Here is an 18,482-nt window from a genome sequence, read left to right as displayed (position 1 = left end):
TTAACATAAATCTGGCACTCTGCTTGACTCTATTGGTTTATTAAATATGGTAGACATTGGGTCGCAAAGCTCCTCTTTGCATTCATTAAGCACCCTGGCAAACACTATATCCGGCCCTGGGAATTTGTTTGGTTTGAGTTTTACTATTTGTTTAATTACATCCTCCCTGGTAACTGCAAAAATAGTCAACCTGGCCTCGTCCCCACCCACATAGAATTGTTCGGCTGAAGGCATATTGTTAAGTTCCTCTTTAGTAAATACAGATATAAAATATTTATTAAAAATACTACTCATTTCTTCATCACTATCTGTTATTTGATCTGTCTCAGTTTTTAATGAACCTATCCTTTCCCTAATCTTTGTCCAGTATAACTGGAAAAACCCTTTAGGATTTGTCTTCGCTTGCTCTGCTATGCGAACTTCATAGTTTCTTTTGCTTTCCCTATCTCTTTTTTTAGTATTTCTAACCAGTTGTACGAATTCCTGTTTTAAACTGACTTCCCCATTCTTAATCCTTTTGTACCACGCTCTCTTTTTACCTATAAGATTTTTAGATCCTTTGTAATCCACTTTGGATCATTAGTATTCGATCTATTCAATTTATATGGTATACTACATTCCTGGGCTTTGCTTAGAATATTTTTAAATAGGATATATTTTGAATCCACATCGAAAACTTCTTTTAAATCACCTATCGCTGGGTTCACGTCTAGCTCCAATTCCGGCCCACACCCCATACCCAAAACTTTCCAATCTATTTAACCCAAAAAATTTCTTAGGCTATTGAAATCAGCTTTTCGAAAACCAGGCACTTTAACAGAATTTTCTCCTACATATCTATTCCATTAAATGCTAAATCTGATTTCTTTATGATCACTGTTCCCTAGCTCAATCCCTATTTCGATGTCCTTAATTTTTTTTTCCTGTTAGTTAACACTATATCTAAAATATTATTTCCCGGCGTTGGTTCCTTAATGTGTTGCGTAAGAAAGCAATCGGCCATTAATTCTAGAAAATCATCTGCTTCATTATTCCCTGTTTTGTTCAACCAGTTTATTCCACTAAAATTAAAGTCACCCATGACATAAATACTGTTAGATCTAGATGCTCTAGATATTTCATCCCATAGATGCTTTGCTTCCATTCTGTCTAAATTTGGTGACCTATATATAACTCCTATTATAATATTTTTTGCTTTTTCGTTTAATTCTATACAAATAGTTTCTGTATGTGGCTCAGTTTTGAGTCCCTCTTTGAGACTACATTTCAAATTGTCCCTAACATATATGGCTACTCCCCCTCCTCGTCTAATATATCCATCTGTGTGAAATAGTTTAAATCCATTTATTTGATATTCAGCTAATAGCTCTATTTTCTACAATAATCCACGTTTCGGTAAGTGCAATAATATCTATTTTTTCTGTGCAGACAAGAGCATTTAATACGTTTATTTTATTTCTTAGACTTCTAGTGTTAGTGTAATATACCCTAAGTGAATTGTTATTTTGAGGCCCTTCTCTTTCCCTGATAATTTTGCCAATTCTTTTCTCCCACAAACACATACTTTTATTACTTCCTTCCTCCAAATCAATTCCCATATTACTATCTACACTTTCGCGCTCTCGGCGCTCAAAAAAAATCAATACCCTAGATGCTTTCGGCACTTCGCGCGCCTACGCGTAAGACCGAAAAAGTGTACACTCTTTTGACTGTCCTGACCCCCTCCCCTTCCGGCCCGTTGGCGTCGTGAGGGGGCTTGGTGGACGGCTGCCGGAGTGTGATGCTCCGTTGGGCAGTCCTCTGTCCTTTTCTGGCCTTGCACTCCTGCTGCTGTCTTCTCCAATTGTGCCGGATCGCTTTTCCTTTTCCTTATGTTTCGTTTTTCTCCCCCCTCTTCTCCTATCTGCTTGTCGTTTCCTGCCGACCTTTTGCTTGTTTTGGATTATTTCTTTGGTCTTCTTCTATTTTGACGCCCGGGTGCTTGAGGAGGCATACTCTTGCACCCGTAGAACTGTAGTACCCGACGTCTCGAGCGAGGGGAACCTTTTATTGTCAATCCCCCTTTCGTCGCTGAACCCGATCTCGACGGACTGACGGTTCTTAAGGTGGCGTTTGTGGGGCGTATACTCACGACGCACCCCTAGGGGGCCCCGGCATGATCAGCGATAGCTTCCTGTTGGGTGTCCTGCCTCTAATTGTGGCTCCATGGTGGGTATGGGGGCACATTCGTGGATGAATTTGTCACTTTTCGTCTCTATGTCGTTGAATGTTTCCGTTGTACCCTCTCAGGCTCGTGGGGTGGGCGACCAAGCCCCCGAGTCGGCCTGTATTGGAAGACCAGGCTCTGAAGCTCCCGCTGCGTTGGGCCCCGACCTTGCTCCTCCTTTGACCGTCCTGACTTCTTCCCCCAGCTCCCCTCCCTCCTCTGAGGTTGGGTCGAGCCTCCAGCCCCCGGTGGTGACCACTTCGTCCCCTGGTGTGGCTAAGTCTTTCGTTGTGACTACTGCGCCTTTTGACCCCTCTCTCTCTAGGGGTTCTCAACGCCGTTCGCGCCCCAACCGCACTCGCTCGATTCCTTCCCGTGCTGATGCGTATCAGGCCTTGTTTGGTCCTGCTTCATGGGCCAAATACTTTGATCTCCTCCCTCTTGATTCTGCGCCTCCTGACGATTTCTCCCTCCATCGGCATCTTGTAGATTCCGTGGATGCGTGTGTTACTTTCAACCCCACTCGTCTCGGTACACGTGTCGTTGCTGCTCCTTCTCAGGATGCGGCTTCCCGCTTGGCTGCCTTATCTTGCCTTGGCGAGATCCCTGTTCGGGTCTCCAAGAACGTTCAGATGAATTCCAGTGTTGGCACTATTCTCCTCCCACCCCATGTTGCAACCGGTGTTCGGAATCTGCAGGATTGCCACGATGATATTCGGCATATCCTTGATGCCCAAGGCCATTCTGTCCTCCAGGTTGACTCGTTTACTCGTCCCCCTCGTGGTCGTCGCCGTCAACCCCTTCGCGTTGTGAAGATCACCTTTGATGGTAGGACCCTTCCATCCTCTGTCATTCTTGCTGGTGCTAGGTGCTCTGTCCAGGAGTATATTCCTTCTCCTCGACTTTGTAATAAGTGCTGGAGGTTTGGGCATGGTGCCCTCCGCTGCTCTGGGACTGTCTCTCTCTGTCCTTTCTGTGGGAGTGAAGGTCACTCTAAGTCGGAGTGCACTTCTCCCCAAGCTCGCTGCCTCAACTGCGGTGAGGCCCATCCTACGTTCTCCCGTGCCTGTGTCCATTACAAGCTTGAGGCGGCCGTCCTTAACCTGAAGCACCGGGAGCGTTTGTCTTTTCCTGAGGCGAGGCGCCAGGTTCGCCGGCTCCCGCCTTATACTAACATCTCTTATGCTCGCGTGTTGCGCTCTTCCTCTCCTCGTCCTTCCCCCCTTCCTCAGACTCTCAACCGTTTCCGGGCCTTGGACCCTGATACGCCCACTGCCCCCTCCTCTGTTCCTTTGAGTTCTTTCCCGAGGGGTCCCCCTCCTGGTCCTCTGTCTGGGGTTCCCCTTCTTTCAACCCGGTCTGTCATGTCTCCTGTGTCTTCTTCCTCGTCCCCCTCCGATCCTCCTTCCCATCCTCTTCCTCCATCTATCGGCTCTCCCCGCCGCCTGTCGGTGCAGGCGGATGTCCATCGCTCTCCTAACGGCCGTCGTGTGTGCTCTCGTTCGGCTTCTCCTGTTGAGACACTGGAATCCGTTGCTCGGTACGTAGTTGCTGGGACACCTGTCTCTTTAAGTCAGAAGCGTAAGCCTGGCTCCTCTCCTTCCTCTTCCCCGGCGGGTAAAAAGGCTTCGCTTTCTTCCTTAGCTCCTACTTCTGGCTCTGTTGCTCCTTCCCCTCCCGTTTCAGTGGTTGCGCCCCCTGTTCCTGCTATGGAGGTTTCTTTGGCCCCTGCTTCCCTTTCGGTTGCTGCTCTTGCTGGGGTGCGCTCCCCTCTTTCTACTCCCCCTCTTCCTACTCCCCCTCTTCCTACTGCTGTCCTTGACTGCTCCTCTCCGTTGTCTCCTCCTCTTCCTCCTCCTCCTCCGGACCCCGCCCGCCCACCTCTGATCTGTTCTCCCGTTTCCTTCCCTCCGTCTTTGCTCAGTTTACCCATGCCCCCTAACCCTGACTTTGCTGACCCTGATCCCGACCCTGATATTCTTTAACGTGCTCTGTTGCTCTTTCGCCTTTGTTTCTTCCTTGTTCTCTGTTTTTGTCCTTTCTCTTCCCGTCGTTGTCCATTCTTCAATGGAACGTTCGAGGTTATTACGCCAATTTCCTCGAACTCCAACTTCTGATTTCGAGGTTTTCGCCCCTTTGTGTCTGTCTCCAGGAGCCAATGCTTGGTGCTCGTCCTGGTCGTTTTCGTGGCTATTCCTTTCTCTCCCCCCCCCCCAGCCATTGCTGGGGCTTCTAATTCTTCTGCTCTCTTGATTCGTGCAGATGTTCCCTTTGTTCCTTTACTTTTTCCTTCGCCTCTCCATTGTTCTGCTGCTCGTATCTTTGTGGGGAAATGGTACACAGTTTGTTCCATTTATCTCCCCCCGAGTGTCCCGCTCTCTCTTCCTGATTTGAAACACCTCCTAGACTCCTTGCCGGAGCCTGTGCTCCTGCTGGGTGACTTCAATTGTCGTCATTCTCTTTGGGGTGACGATCTGACGAATACCCGGGGTCGCCTCCTTGAGCCGTTTCTCCTCTCTTCTTCCCTGTCTCTTCTGAATTCTGGTGAGCCCACTCATTTGGACTCTCGAACTCGCACCCTTTGTCTTGATCTTTCTCTCTGCTCTTCTTCTCTTTACTTAGATTTCACGTGGCAGGTTCTTGATGACCTCCATGGAAGTGATCATTTCCCCATCCTTGTTTCCTTTTTCTCTTTTCGCCCTTCCCTCTCTTTCCCTAGGTGGCAGTTTGCTAAGGCGGACTGGACCCTATTTTCCCTCAGTGCTACTCTCTCTGACCTCTCCCTTCTGCCCCTCTCTCGCGCTCTCCTCCTTTTTCATGACACTGTCTTCGACGCTGCCCTCCGCTCTATTCCTCGCTCTTCCTCTCGGGGTCCACGGAAGTGCGTTCCCTGGTGGAATGCGGACTGTGCTCGGGCTGTCCGCTGTAAGCGTGCAGCCTGGAAGAAGCACCGCCGTCGGCAGACGACCGATTCTTTTCTTTTCTTTCGGAAAGCGAGTGCGGTGGCCCGTAGGGCCATCCGTACGGCTAAACGTGAATGTTGGGCATCTTATGTCTCGACAATTACGTCCGAAACCCCTCTGGCCCAGATCTGGAAGCGTATCCGCAAGATAGCGGGTAAGTTCGTTCCCGATGTTTCACCGGTCCTTCGCCTCCATGATACTCTTGTGGCGGACCCGTTGCAGGTCGCTTCCGAACTGGGTTCCCACTTTTCTTCTGTTAGCTCTGGTCTTCATCTTCCCCAATCTTTCCTTCTTCGTAAACCTGTCCTTGAGTCTCGTCCTTTAGATTTCTGCACTCATCTTCAGCTTCCCTATAATGATCCCTTCTCTCTCTCTGAACTTCGTTCTGCCCTGGCCCTCTGAGGTTCTACGGCGGCGGGCTCCGATGGTATTCATTATGAGATGCTTCGCCATCTCCCTCCGAGCACGTCTCAGTATTTACTGAGTCTGTATAATCGGATCTGGGAGTCGTCGTCAGTCCCTGAGGACTGGCTCGATGCCGTTGTCCTCCCTGTTCGCAAACCGGGGTCTCTGGGTACTTCCCCTAAGGACTTTCGCCCTATTGCTCTCACAAGTTGTGTCAGCAAACTCTTTGAACGTATGGTTAACGTTCGTCTGATGTGGTTCCTGGAACACCATCACCTCCTCTCCCCTTCTCAATTTGGTTTCCGCAAGTGCCGCAGCACGACAGATGTCCTGGTGAACTTGGAGGTCTATATTCGTACTGCTTTTGCTGCGAAGACCTCCGTTGTTGCCGTCCTTTTTGACCTAGAAAAGGCTTACGACACCACTTGGCGTTATCATATCCTATCTCAACTTCATTCTTTTGGCCTTCGTGGTCATCTCCCTCTCTTTCTCCGCAGCTTCCTCTCTCGTCGTTCCTTTCGGGTGCGCCTTGGTACCGCTCTGTCTCCCTCTTTTCAGCAATACGAAGGTGTGCCCCAGGGTAGTGTTCTGAGCACTACTCTTTTTCTGGTTGCCCTCAATGGTCTTCTTTCCTCTCTTCCTTCTGGTGTCTTCTCCGCTCTCTATGTCGATGATCTTACCCTTTGTTGTCAGGGTGATGATTCGCCTCTCCTTCAACGCCGGCTTCAACTTGCAATTGATGCCGTGTCGTCTTGGGCCACGGGTCATGGCTTCAAGTTCTCTACTTCTAAGACTTGTGCCATGACTTTTACGCGGAAACGGGTTGTTCTTCGTCCCTCTTTGTCACTTTATGGTCATCCCCTTGAATACAAAGATTCCGCGAAGCTTTTGGGGTTATTCCTTGACACTCGTTTGTCTTGGTCTCCCCATATCTCTTACCTCCGTGTTGAGTGCTCTAAGGCCCTTACCCTCCTTCGGGTCTTGTCCCATACTTCTTGGGGGGCAGATAGGCGCACTCTCCTTGCTTTACATTCCTCTCTCGTCCTGTCTAAGCTCGATTATGGTTGCCCTGCTTACTCGTCTGCTTCTCCTTCTACTCTTCGCCGTCTTGATGCTTTGCACCATACTGGGTTGCGCCTCAGTTCTGGTGCCTTTCGTTCGACTCCCGTCCTTAGCTTGTATGTTGACACTGGCTTCCTGTCTCTCCAGGACCGCCGTGATCGCTACTGTCTTCGCTATCTTGCGCGGTCCTTGCAACATCCTTCCTCTCGCCTCTGTCGTGCTTTAACTTTTACCCCTCCTGCGGTTCCTGTTCCTCTTCACCACCTCCCTCTTTCTGTCCGGTTATCTCGCCTACAGGATTCTCTTTCCGTTCGTATTTCTGGTGTTTCTCCTCGTGTTGTTCCTTCTTTGCCCCCGTGGAGGGTCCCTCTTCCGCGGTTTTGTACATCCTTGACTCGTATCACTAAAGCTTTTACCCCTCCTACGGTTCTAAAACGCCTTTTCCTTGAGCACTTTTCTTCTCACTCCCGCTCCGTTTCTGTCTTCACCGATGGGTCTAAGTCAGCGGACGGTGTTGGGTACTCTGTTGTTTTTCCTGATCGCACTTATATGTGTCGCTTGCCTCCGGAGACTAGCATCTTTACAGCGGAACTTTATGCTATTCTCTATGCTCTTCGTCTCCTGCTTTCTCGTTGTCAGTCTTCCTTTGTGGTTGTTGTTGACTCTCGTAGTGCCCTCATGGCTCTCGGGTGCTTTAATCCAGTTCATCCAGTAGTTGTCGAGATTCAGCATTGGCTGTTTCTCGTTCACAGTAAATTTAAGTCGGTTGAGTTTTGTTGGGTTCCCAGCCATATTGGCGTGTCTTTAAATGAGCGTGCGGATGCTGCCGCTAAGGAAGCTGTCCGCTCTTGTCCCATCTCTCGTAAAGGCATTCCGTGTTCCGACTTTTACCCGGTTATCCATTCCTCAGTCCTTACCCGTTGGCAGGCTTCTTGGTTGTCTGTTACTGGTAACAAGCTACGTACTCTTAAATGTTGTGTTTCCTCGTGGCCGTCCTCCTTCCACCGTAACCGGCGGTGGGAAACAGCTCTGGCGAGGTTGCGTATTGGCCATACTCGCTTAACCCATGGTCACTTGATGGAGCGCCGCCCTGCTCCTTATTGTCCTAGTTGCATTGTCCCTCTTACGGTCGTGCATGTCCTTCTTGAATGTCCTGACTTCCAGGACGAGCGTGTGTCTTGCTTTCCGACCGCCCCTCGCGGTCACCTGTCCCTGGATAGAATTCTTGGTGACTCGGATACTTTTGATATCGTTCGCCTTATGCGTTTTTGTTCTCGTATTGGCATCCTTGGTGATATTTAGCGCCCTCTGATTATTTTGCGTATTTGATGGTGCTACATAGCCTTCCCGGTTTGGTGCCTTCTTTTGATAATTACTTACTTACTTACTTGACTGTCCTGACAATAATTGAAGGCGCACGTATTTAAATTTGGTATCACTGTATTCGCATTGAAATTATCTATAAGAGCATACCTATAAAATGCCGCCCAAGCATAAGGAGTATCAACACCAAATAAAAAACTATGCAGATCACTCGCCGAGAGCGCCAAACAGCAACAAAATGTTTCCACTCTCTTAATGGTTGCGAAGCCTACAGTTGTCCTACATCGGTAATTTTGGTATCCTTGGAATCGCAATAAAATTCTCTACACGGACATATGCATATGAATGTTTAATATAGGTAATTGCCCACCCGCAAGAGTGTGTGAAGTGGAGAGTAGTTAGCCGGGAGCGCACTGGCGAAAACACAGGGGGGAAATCAAGCTTGGAAAGTTTATACATTTATACGTTTCCTGACCCTACTTTTCTATGTACGTATTTCGTTTTTATACCAATGTGTTCGCAATAAAATTTTCTATAAGATGAAATGTATAACATTTGTACAAAGCATGTGTAAGAGAAGCGCCAAATATAGAACCACGTCGCTCAGTATGCGTTCGCGGCAGAAACGAACGCATTGTTTTCGTTCGTTTGATGTTTGTCATGTTTATACATGTTGAAACATTTTATAATTTGTATGACAGTGATCGCAGTAAAATTCCCTACACAGACATATACATAACACATACAAATATTTCCCACGTGTTGGATATATCAACGGCTAAAGAGAACCCACTGCCACACGACCGCCACACCCAGAGCCACACCCGCCACACCCCCAAACATACTTTGTTTTTTTTTTTTTACTCATAGAAGTTTATGTGATATAATATTCATTCTGGTACCAAAAAATTCGCAAATAAATTCTCTACAAAACGTATATAATATAACTTCTTATAGATGATAAAAAATTCAAAATAGGTGTACTTACCCTGTCGATGTTGATTGAAGATCAACAGTTGAGCATTTTTTCTTCACTCCACCATCTTCAGGCTTCTGATCCTGAAGTTGCTCATCTGATGTTTCTTAGGTGGAGTGAAGCTGTTGCCGGTGGTTATTTTTTCTCCACCCAAAATATCTTTTTTCGGTGGTACCTTGTGTAGCAAGGCGCAGCGCACAGTGCCACATCACAAGTTTTACATCCATATATCACGTCCCTCCTTTTGCCAGACTTGTAACAAACACGGCATCTTTTTTTTTTAGCCAAGTGCACGAGTTCATGCGTCAACTTGTAGTTGAGACGTTGTTCTGAATCTATAATTCTTGTATTTTTTTGATTCACTGGAAGAATATTGTCTTCTACAGGAACCACCAAACTTGTAGTAGAATCTTCTATGAAATCAGAAACATGTCCATTTCAGAATTTGTGGTTGATGAGTGGGCTTTAGGTGTTGAGGTGAACAGAGGACGCCTCGCACCAGATGGCCCGGGTGTTGAAACTGCCGCGTCAGCAGGAGGAGCTGCGCTGGCATCTATGTCGGGAACATGTGGTATACTTGTTGTTGTTGGCCATTCCTTGCTGTTCCACGCCAATAAGGCTTTTATTCCTACTGCGTGAAACTCTAATAGTGTTAGTTTTTTTGTATCTGTTGAGTAGTGGTTATACAATGCGTATGCATTGTGCATGGCCATTTGCAGAAAATAGAAAGTGATCTTCTTGGTCCATTTGTGGGTTTTTCTTGCAAACTCATAATATTTGACCATTTGATCAAAATGATCAACACCTTTCATGAACTTATTGTAATCCACTATGGCCTTGGGTTTGTTCATTTTCACAATTTCTACTCCAGTTCTCCCCTCACCTTTACGAACGCGTTTCCTGCGCTGTGCTTGAGTAGTGTCGGCATTGTGGATATTGGTGATGACAAAGACGGGGCGCTTGTCCTTCCAAACTATAACAAAGGTGTTATCCTTACGCATGTATACGGTCGTGTCGGTTGCCATTTTACCCATTACAACTTGTTGCAGATCCTTGGGGGCGCCACGTTGGAGTCTAAGTGTGCCACATGTGTAAACACCAACTTCACGTAATTGTTCTGTTAGGCTTACCGAGTTATAGTAGTTATCCATATACAAATGATAACCCTTGTTGACTAGGGGCGCCATCAACCCCATCACGGTTTTCACTGTCGTTTTTCCAATTCCACAATACACATCAAATTTATATATGTAGCCTGATTTCCCTTCGGCCAACATATAAAATTTTACACCATATTTATCAGGCTTGTTGGGATTGTAGACCTTGAAAGAGAGGCGGCCTCGCCAAGCCATTGTACCCTCATCGAGACTCAATTCTTTTTTGGGGATATATACAGATTCAAATTTTTCTGAAAAATAGTCCATTAGTGGTCTAACTTTTATCAATCGGTCACTATTATTCACTGGAACGCCTTTTTTGTTATACATGTGGAAGAACTTAGAAATGTGTTGGAACCGAGCAGAGGACATAAACAAGTTGAAGAATCGACAATGCCACATCTGATTCGTCTGCCAGTACATCCTCATTGTAGGCATCTTCACTATGCCCATCAGTATGCACAGGGCCAAATATCGGGTCATTTTTTTCACCGACACTGGTTTCCACGTTTTTCTTGCTGACTCAGCCATGAGATGTATGACGTGTGTGGCATGCAAATTTGTTTCATACGCTAAGTATTCAACCACTGCTCTAGTGAAAGATAATTGTAAAAACTGCAATGGAGTAGCAGGTAGTGGAATTGTTAGGCCAGGGGTTGCAGTAAAGTCATCAACGATGGGAGGAGTATTGCTACGATTCCACTCATCACCCAGCCTAGCCCTCTTTGGTACCGGACACGTGCGGTTACCGCGTGGCGGGGCTGGGGCTTCTTCATCACTCTCATCCTCACTCTCACTCGAAATATCTTCATCACTTGAGGAAACCTCATAAAGAACATCATTTTCCGGTTCGTCAGCCTCCAAATCATCATCAGAAGACCCTGAAAAGGCTTCAACAACGTCGGGAATCTTGGATGGAGTGAGATTGACCCCACGATACAGATCGAAAATCCTGGCGATCTCTTCTGCTTTCCTAGATTTCCTACCTTTGTTTTGCGTTCCACTGCTTGTTCCTGGTGCAGCATCCATGTTGAAGGTATTGAATGGGTTTTAGGTACACGAGAACGGAAACGGAACGGAAATAAATGCGTAAAACGGGTCACGTTTGCCGCGAGAGGGGAGCGCAGTGTGGGCACTTGGCGTGTCAACAAAACAATGGGCCGACCACGTGACCGGGTAGGCCGAGATGCCATGTGTTCTGTGAGGGAGAACGGGAATTTCATGGAGAACAGTCTGAGAGTATCCCCATCCATTTCGGTTAAAAAATGGAATTTATAGAAATATTTTTTCGATTGACGAGAAAAGTAGGCAGTTATGCGGAATCGTAAGAAAAACCAGTGACGAGTTATCTCTAATCGAAAGCGCAAAAGTGTTTTAATTAACACATCCCCTCTCCTAAACTTTGTAATAAGTGCTGGAAAGCATTTGAAGGCAGGCACGGTGCCTTCAAATGCACAAGTCTTGTCTCTCTATGCCCCATGTGTGGGGACGATTAATCACTTTAAGAAAGAGTGCTCTTTTCCCCAGGCTCGCTGCCTCAATTGCGGTGAGGCCCACCCTACCTTCTCCCGCATGTGTATTCACTACAAGCTTGAGGAAGCCGTCCTCAACTTGAAACACCGGGATCGTTTGACTTTTCCTGAAGCGAGATGCCAGGTCCACTGTCTCCACCCTTTCACTGGCATGTCTTATGCTCGCATGTGGCATTCTACCTCTCCCTGTTCTTCCCATCTTCCTCAGTCACACAATCGTTTCCAGGCCTTAGACTCGGACATCCCTACCGCCTCCTCCCCTGTTCCTTTACGTTCTGTTCCGAAGGGTCTCCCTCTTGGTTCTCGATCTGGAGTTTCCTCCCTTCCTACTCAGTCCATGTCTCCTGTGTCTTCTTTCCCATCTCACCCCGATCCTTCTTCCTAATCCTCTCCTAGTCTCTTGGGCCTCCACACAGCCTGTCCAGGCTGTTTACCATCATCCTCCCAGCAATCTCCATGTTGTTCGCTCCTGTTCTTCTTTACCTGTTGAGACCATTGAGTCTGTTTCCCAGTACGTTGATGCTTCCAACACCTGTCTCTATGAGTAAGTAATTTAAGCCTAGCTCCTCTTCTTCCTCCTCCCCAGCTGGTAAGAAGAAATAACTTTCTTCCTGGCCCCCACCTCTGACCATATCGCTACATCCCCTCCCATTTCAGTGGACGGGCCAACAGTCCCAGCTATGGAGGTTTCTTTAACCCCCGATTCCCTCTCGGTTGCTGCCCTTGCTGAGGTACCCTCCCCAGTTTCTGCCCCCCCCCCCCACCTCCTGCTGTCATTGACAGCCCCTCAGGGTAGTCTCCTCCTCCTCAGACCCTGTCAGTCCGCCTCTGGTCTGTCCTCCTACTCCCTTCCCTCCATCCTTACTAAGTTTACCCATGCCCCTTAACCCTTATTTTGCTGACCGTGTTCCTGATACTGAGCTTATTTAATATACTGTGTTCTTTTGTACCTTTGTTTCTTCATTGTTTTCTGTTGCTGTCCTTTTTCTTTTCGTTAACGTCTATTCTTCAATGGAACTTTCGTGGATTTTATGCCAACATCCATGAACTCCAACTTCTGATTACACAGTTTTCACCGCTTTGTGTTTGTCACCAGGAGCCAATGCTTGGTGCTCGTCCTGGTCACTTTCGTGGTTATTCATTTCTTCCTCCCCCCCTATAATTTTACTGCTTTCTTGATTCGTTCTGATATTCCCTTCGTACCCCTGCTTTTCCATCGTCTATCCATTGTGCTGCTGCCCAGTTTTTTGTGAATAAATGGTATACAGTCTGTTCCATTTATCTCCCCCCAAATGTCCTGCTTTCCCTTAAGTACCTCCTGGACTCCTTGCCAGAGCCGGCGCTCCTGTTGGGTGATTTCAACTCTCAACCCGACCAAGGTTATGTCGTCCCTCGACATACCCCTGCGGGTATGTCGATGGTGGACATACCCTCTGGGGTGATGTTCTGACAAACACCCGAGACCGCTTTCTCGAACCGTTCGTTCTCTCTTCTTCCCTGTCACTTCTGAATTCTGGTGAGCCCACTCATTTGAACTCTCGGGCTCGCACCCATTCCTGTCTCGATCTTTCTCTCTGCTCGTCATTCGTTTACTTCGATCTCATGTGGCGGGTTCTTGATGACCTCCATAACAGTGACCATTTCCCCAACCTCATTTCTTTTTTTCTTTTCACCCTCCCCTCTCCTTCCGTAGGTGGCAGTTTGCATAGACTGACTGGAACCTGTTCACCCTCCGTGCTACTCTCTCTGACCTTTTTGCCTCTTCCTCGTGCCCTCCTCCTTTTCCATGACACCGTCTTCGACGCTGCCCTCTGCTCTATTCCTCGCTCTACCTCCCAAAGCACACGGAAGTGCGTTCCCTGGTTGAATGCGGACTGTGCTCGGGTTGTCCGCTGTAAGCGTGCAGCCTGGAAGAAACACCGACGCTGGCAGATGGCTGATTCTTTTATTTTGTTTCGGAAGGCAAGTGCAGTGGTCAGTAGGACCATCCGTACAACTAAACGTGAGAGTTGGAAATCTTATGTTTCCACCATTATGTCCGATACTCCTCTGCCGCAGATCTGAAAGAAGATCTGCAAGATTGCGGGTAAGTTCATTCTAAATGTCTCGCCGGGTCTTCACCTCTGTGGTACTCTTGTGGCGGACCCAGTGAAGGTTGCGATCAAATTGGGTTCCCACTTTTTGGCTTTTAGATCCAGTTTCTCATCTTCCTCATTCCTTCCTTCTTCATAAGCCCGTTCTTGTATGTCATCCCTAAGGATTCCGCACTCATCTCCGCCTTCCCTATAATGATCCCTTCTTCAGTCTGCCTGGCCCTCTGCGGTTCTACTGCAGCGGGCTCAGATGACATCCATCATGAGATGCTTCGCCGTCTCCTTCATTGAACGTCTCAGTATTTACCGAGTCTGTATAAACAGGTCTGAGAGTCGTCGTGAGTCCCTGAGGACTGGCTCGATGCCGCGGTACTCCCTATTCGGAAACCGAGGTCTCTTGGAACATCCCCTAAGGGATGTTCCATCCCCTAACATCTTCTTTGGTCACCAATTAAGGCTTCAAGTTCTCTGCAACTAAGACTTGTGCAATGAGTTTTAATCAGAAACATGTCATTCTTCGTGCCTCTTTGTCGCTTTATGGTCATCCCTTTGTGTACAAAGATCCTGCGAAGCTTTTGGGGTTAATCTGCGACACTCGTTTGTCATGGTCGCCCCATGTCTCTTTCCTCCGAGTTGAATTCTCTAAATTCCTTAACCTACTTAAGGTTTTGTGTCATACGTCTTGGGGAGTGGATAGGCGCACGCTGCTGTCTTTGTCTTTTCCTTCAACACTTTTCTTCACATTACCGCTCCATTTCCATCTTCACTGATGGATCTAAGTCTGCTGACGGTGTAGGCTACTCTGTTGTTTTTCGTGACCACATCTGTATGTGTCTCCTACCTCCAGAGACAAAGATCTTCACTGCACAACTTTATGCTATTCCTCTATGCTCTTCATCTCCTTCTTTCTTGCAGTCAACCTTCCTTTGAGATTGTAGTTGACTCTCGTAGTGCCCTCATGGCTCTGGAGTCCTTTAACCCAGTCCATCCGGTGGTAGTCGAGATTCAACATTGGCTGTTTCTTATATCCAGTAGATTTAAGACAGTTGAGTTTTGTTGGGTTCCCAGGCATATTGGTGTCTCTTTAATGGAGCGTGTGTGTGAGGAGATGGTTCTCCAGCTCACTTACAATAGTGCTCTTATGCCTGTGGGAGCCAGTACACTTGTTAAGTGCACTTGTTAAGTGGGCGGACTTAAGTTTGGTAACCAGCAACCGAAACATCTAGTGTTTGGGCTCATGTGAGAGCCCCAGTCATCAGCAGTCCATAAATGATACCCTGGCCGGGGTGGCATGTCTGTGGACAGTGCTAGAGCTGATGGCATCATCTCATTGTATAGCTTGGAGCTAGACAACTTTGCGTGGGAACAGCTAGGCCCAGGCGTGGGTTAGCTGTGGGCCTCCCGCGCTCGCTGGCTACTTGAGTCGTTGTCATGGAAACAGCCGCCATCTTAGTAAACATCTTGAGCCGCCATGTTGGTCGGCCATCTTGGAGTTGCCCTTGGGGCTATGCTACACCGTCGCTGATTGGATGAGAGGGGTAGGCCGCTGTATGCCTTCCTCTCATTGGTTATTTCGAGAAGGACGCGGGAGTCGTCGGTGTGAGCATCATTCTGAACCCAGCTGCCACCTTGTCAGGACGCTTCCTGTACTCAATTCGGCCAAATTGAAGTATAGGGCGCCGTTGTGGTTGGACTACCCAACTGCTGATGCTTCCTGCTTCACCAACGACAGCAGTCGTCACAGAATCCGGCCGAAGTCGTCGCTTGGAGGGGTTTAAGACATTGTGTACATGGGGTAGAGGTAGAGTGATCTGGGATCGTGGGGAATGTGCATACGAGCAGTAACGGACTCGTAGATCCCATACCAGTGTTGATTAGACTTGCTAGTGCTCTGTAGCAGTTGATGGGAACGGGGAAGTAAGTAAGTAAGTAAGTAATTATCAAAAGAAGGCACCAAACCGGGAAGGCTATGTAGCACCATCAAATACGCAAAATAATCAGAGGGCGCTAAATATCACCAAGGATGCCAATACGAGAACAAAAACGCATAAGGCGAACGATATCAAAAGTATCCGAGTCACCAAGAATTCTATCGAGGGACAGGTGACCGCGAGGGGCAGTCGGAAAGCAAGACATACGCTCGTCCCGGAAGTCAGGACATTCAAGAAGGACATGCACGACCGTAAGAGGGACAATGCAACTAGGACAATAAGGAGCAGGGCGGCGCTCCATCAAGTGACCATGGGTTAAGCGAGTATGGCCAATACGCAACCTCGCCAGAGCTGTTTCCCACCGCCGGTTACGGTGAAAGGAGGACTGCCATGAGGAAACACAACATTTAAGAGTACGTAGCTTGTTACCAGTAACAGACAACCAAGAAGCCTGCCAACGGGTAAGGACTGAGGAATGGATAACCGGGTAAAAGTCTGAATACGGAATGCCCTTACGAGAGATGGGACAAGAGCGGACAGCTTCCTTGGCGGCAGCATCCGCACGCTCATTTAAAGACACACCAATATGGCTGGGAACCCAACAAAACTCAACTGACTTAAATTTACTATGAACGAGAAACAGCCAATGCTGGATCTCGACAACCACTGGATGAACTGGATTAAAGGACCCGAGAGCCATGAGGGCACTACGAGAGTCAACAACAACTACAAAGGAAGACTGACAACGAGAAAGTAGGAGACGAAGAGCATAGAGAATAGCATAAAGTTCCGCTGTAAAGATGCTAGTCTCTGGAGGCAAGCGACACATATAAGTGCGATCAGGAAAAACAACAGAGTAGCCAACACCGTCCGCTGACTTAGACCCATCGGTGAAGACAGAAACGGAGCGGGAGTGAGAAGAAAAGTGCTCGAGGAAAAGGCGTTTTAGAACCGTAGGAGGGGTAAAAGCTTTAGTGATACGGGTCAAGGAAGTACAAAACCGCGGAAGAGGGACCCTCCACGGGGGCAAAGAATGAACAACACGAGGAGAAACATCAGAAATACGAACGGAAAGAGAATCCTGCAGGCGAGATAACCGGACAGAAAGAGGGAGGCGGTGAAGAGGAACAGGAACCGCAGGAGGGGTAAAAGTTAAAGCACGCCAGAGGCGAGAGGAAGGATGTTGCAAGGACCGCGCAAGATAGCGAAGACAGTAGCGATCACGGCGGTCCTGGAGAGACAGGAAGCCAGTGTCAACATACAAGCTAAGGACGGGAGTCGAACGAAAGGCACCAGAACTGAGGCGCAACCCAGTATGGTGCAAAGCATCAAGACGGCGAAGAGTAGAAGGAGAAGCAGACGAGTAAGCAGGGCAACCATAATCGAGCTTAGACAGGACGAGAGAAGAATGTAAAGCAAGGAGAGTGCGCCTATCTGCCCCCCAAGAAGTATGGGACAAGACCCGAAGGAGGGTAAGGGCCTTAGAGCACTCAACACGGAGGTAAGAGATATGGGGAGACCAAGACAAACGAGTGTCAAGGAATAACCCCAAAAGCTTCGCGGAATCTTTGTATTCAAGGGGATGACCATAAAGTGACAAAGAGGGACGAAGAACAACCCGTTTCCCCGTAAATGTCATGGCACAAGTCTTAGAAGTAGAGAACTTGAAGCCATGATCAGTGGCCCAAGACGACACGGCATCAATTGCAAGTTGAAGCCGGCGTTGAAGGAGAGGCGAATCATCACCCTGACAACAAAGGGTAAGATCATCGACATAGAGAGCGGAGAAGACACCAGAAGGAAGAGAGGAAAGAAGACCATTGAGGGCAACCAGAAAAAGAGTAGTGCTCAGAACACTACCCCGGGGCACACCTTCATATTGCTGAAAAGAGGGAGAGAGAGCGGTACCAAGGCGCACCCGAAAGGAACGACGAGAGAGGAAGCTGCGGAGAAAGAGAGGGAGATGACCACGAAGGCCAAAAGAATGAAGTTGAGATAGGATATGATAACGCCAAGTGGTGTCGTAAGCCTTTTCCAGGTCAAAAAGGACGGCAACAACGGAGGTCTTCGCAGCAAAAGCAGTACGAATATAGACCTCCAAGTTCACCAGGACATCTGTCGTGCTGCGGCACTTGCGGAAACCAAATTGAGAAGGGGAGAGGAGGTGATGGTGTTCCAGGAACCACATCAGACGAACGTTAACCATACGTTCAAAAAGTTTGCAGACACAACTTGTGAGAGCAATAGGGCGAAAGTCCTTAGGGGAAGTACCCAGAGACCCCGGTTTGCGAACAGGGAGGACAACGGCATCGAGCCAGTCCTCAGGGACTGACGACGACTCCCAGATCCGATTATACAGACTCAGTAAATACTGAGACGTGCTCGGAGGGAGATGGCGAAGCATCTCATAATGAATACCATCGGAGCCCGCCGCCGTAGAACCGCAGAGGGCCAGAGCAGAACGAAGTTCAGAGAGAGAGAAGGGATCATTATAGGGAAGCTGAAGACGAGTGCAGAAATCTAAAGGACGAGACTCAAGGACAGGTTTACGAAGACGGAAAGATTGGGGAAGATGAAGACCAGAGCTAACAGAAGAAAAGTGGGAACCCAGTTCGGAAGCGACCTGCAACGGGTCCGCCACAAGAGTATCATGGAGGTGAAGGACCGGTGAAACATCGGGAACGAACTTACCCGCTATCTTGCGGATACGCTTCCAGATCTGGGCCAGAGGGGTTTCGGACGTAATTGTTGAGACATAAGATGCCCAACATTCACGTTTAGCCGTACGGATGGCCCTACGGGCCACCGCACTCGCTTTCCGAAAGAAAAGAAAA

The 18,482-nt window shown here is 48.1% G+C and overlaps 1 protein-coding gene across 1 annotated transcript; it reads right to left on the bottom strand.

Annotated features, from left to right (window-relative positions):
- LOC138352689 (piggyBac transposable element-derived protein 4-like) lies at nt 1–11,121 on the bottom strand. Its single transcript, XM_069305267.1, has 2 exons — nt 9,819–11,121; nt 1–248 (listed from the first exon to the last, which is right to left on the bottom strand). Exons 1-2 carry the CDS (start codon nt 11,119–11,121, stop codon nt 1–3), a joined length of 1,551 nt encoding a protein of 516 aa, XP_069161368.1.
- Between the last annotated feature and the right edge of the window lie 7,361 nt (nt 11,122–18,482).

Source organism: Procambarus clarkii, chromosome 54 (genome assembly GCF_040958095.1).
Source record: "Procambarus clarkii isolate CNS0578487 chromosome 54, FALCON_Pclarkii_2.0, whole genome shotgun sequence".
In the NCBI taxonomy this organism is placed as follows: Eukaryota; Metazoa; Arthropoda; class Malacostraca; order Decapoda; family Cambaridae; genus Procambarus; species Procambarus clarkii.
Note: the sequence above shows the minus strand (reverse complement) of the source record. Positions and strands in the feature narration are given on the sequence as shown.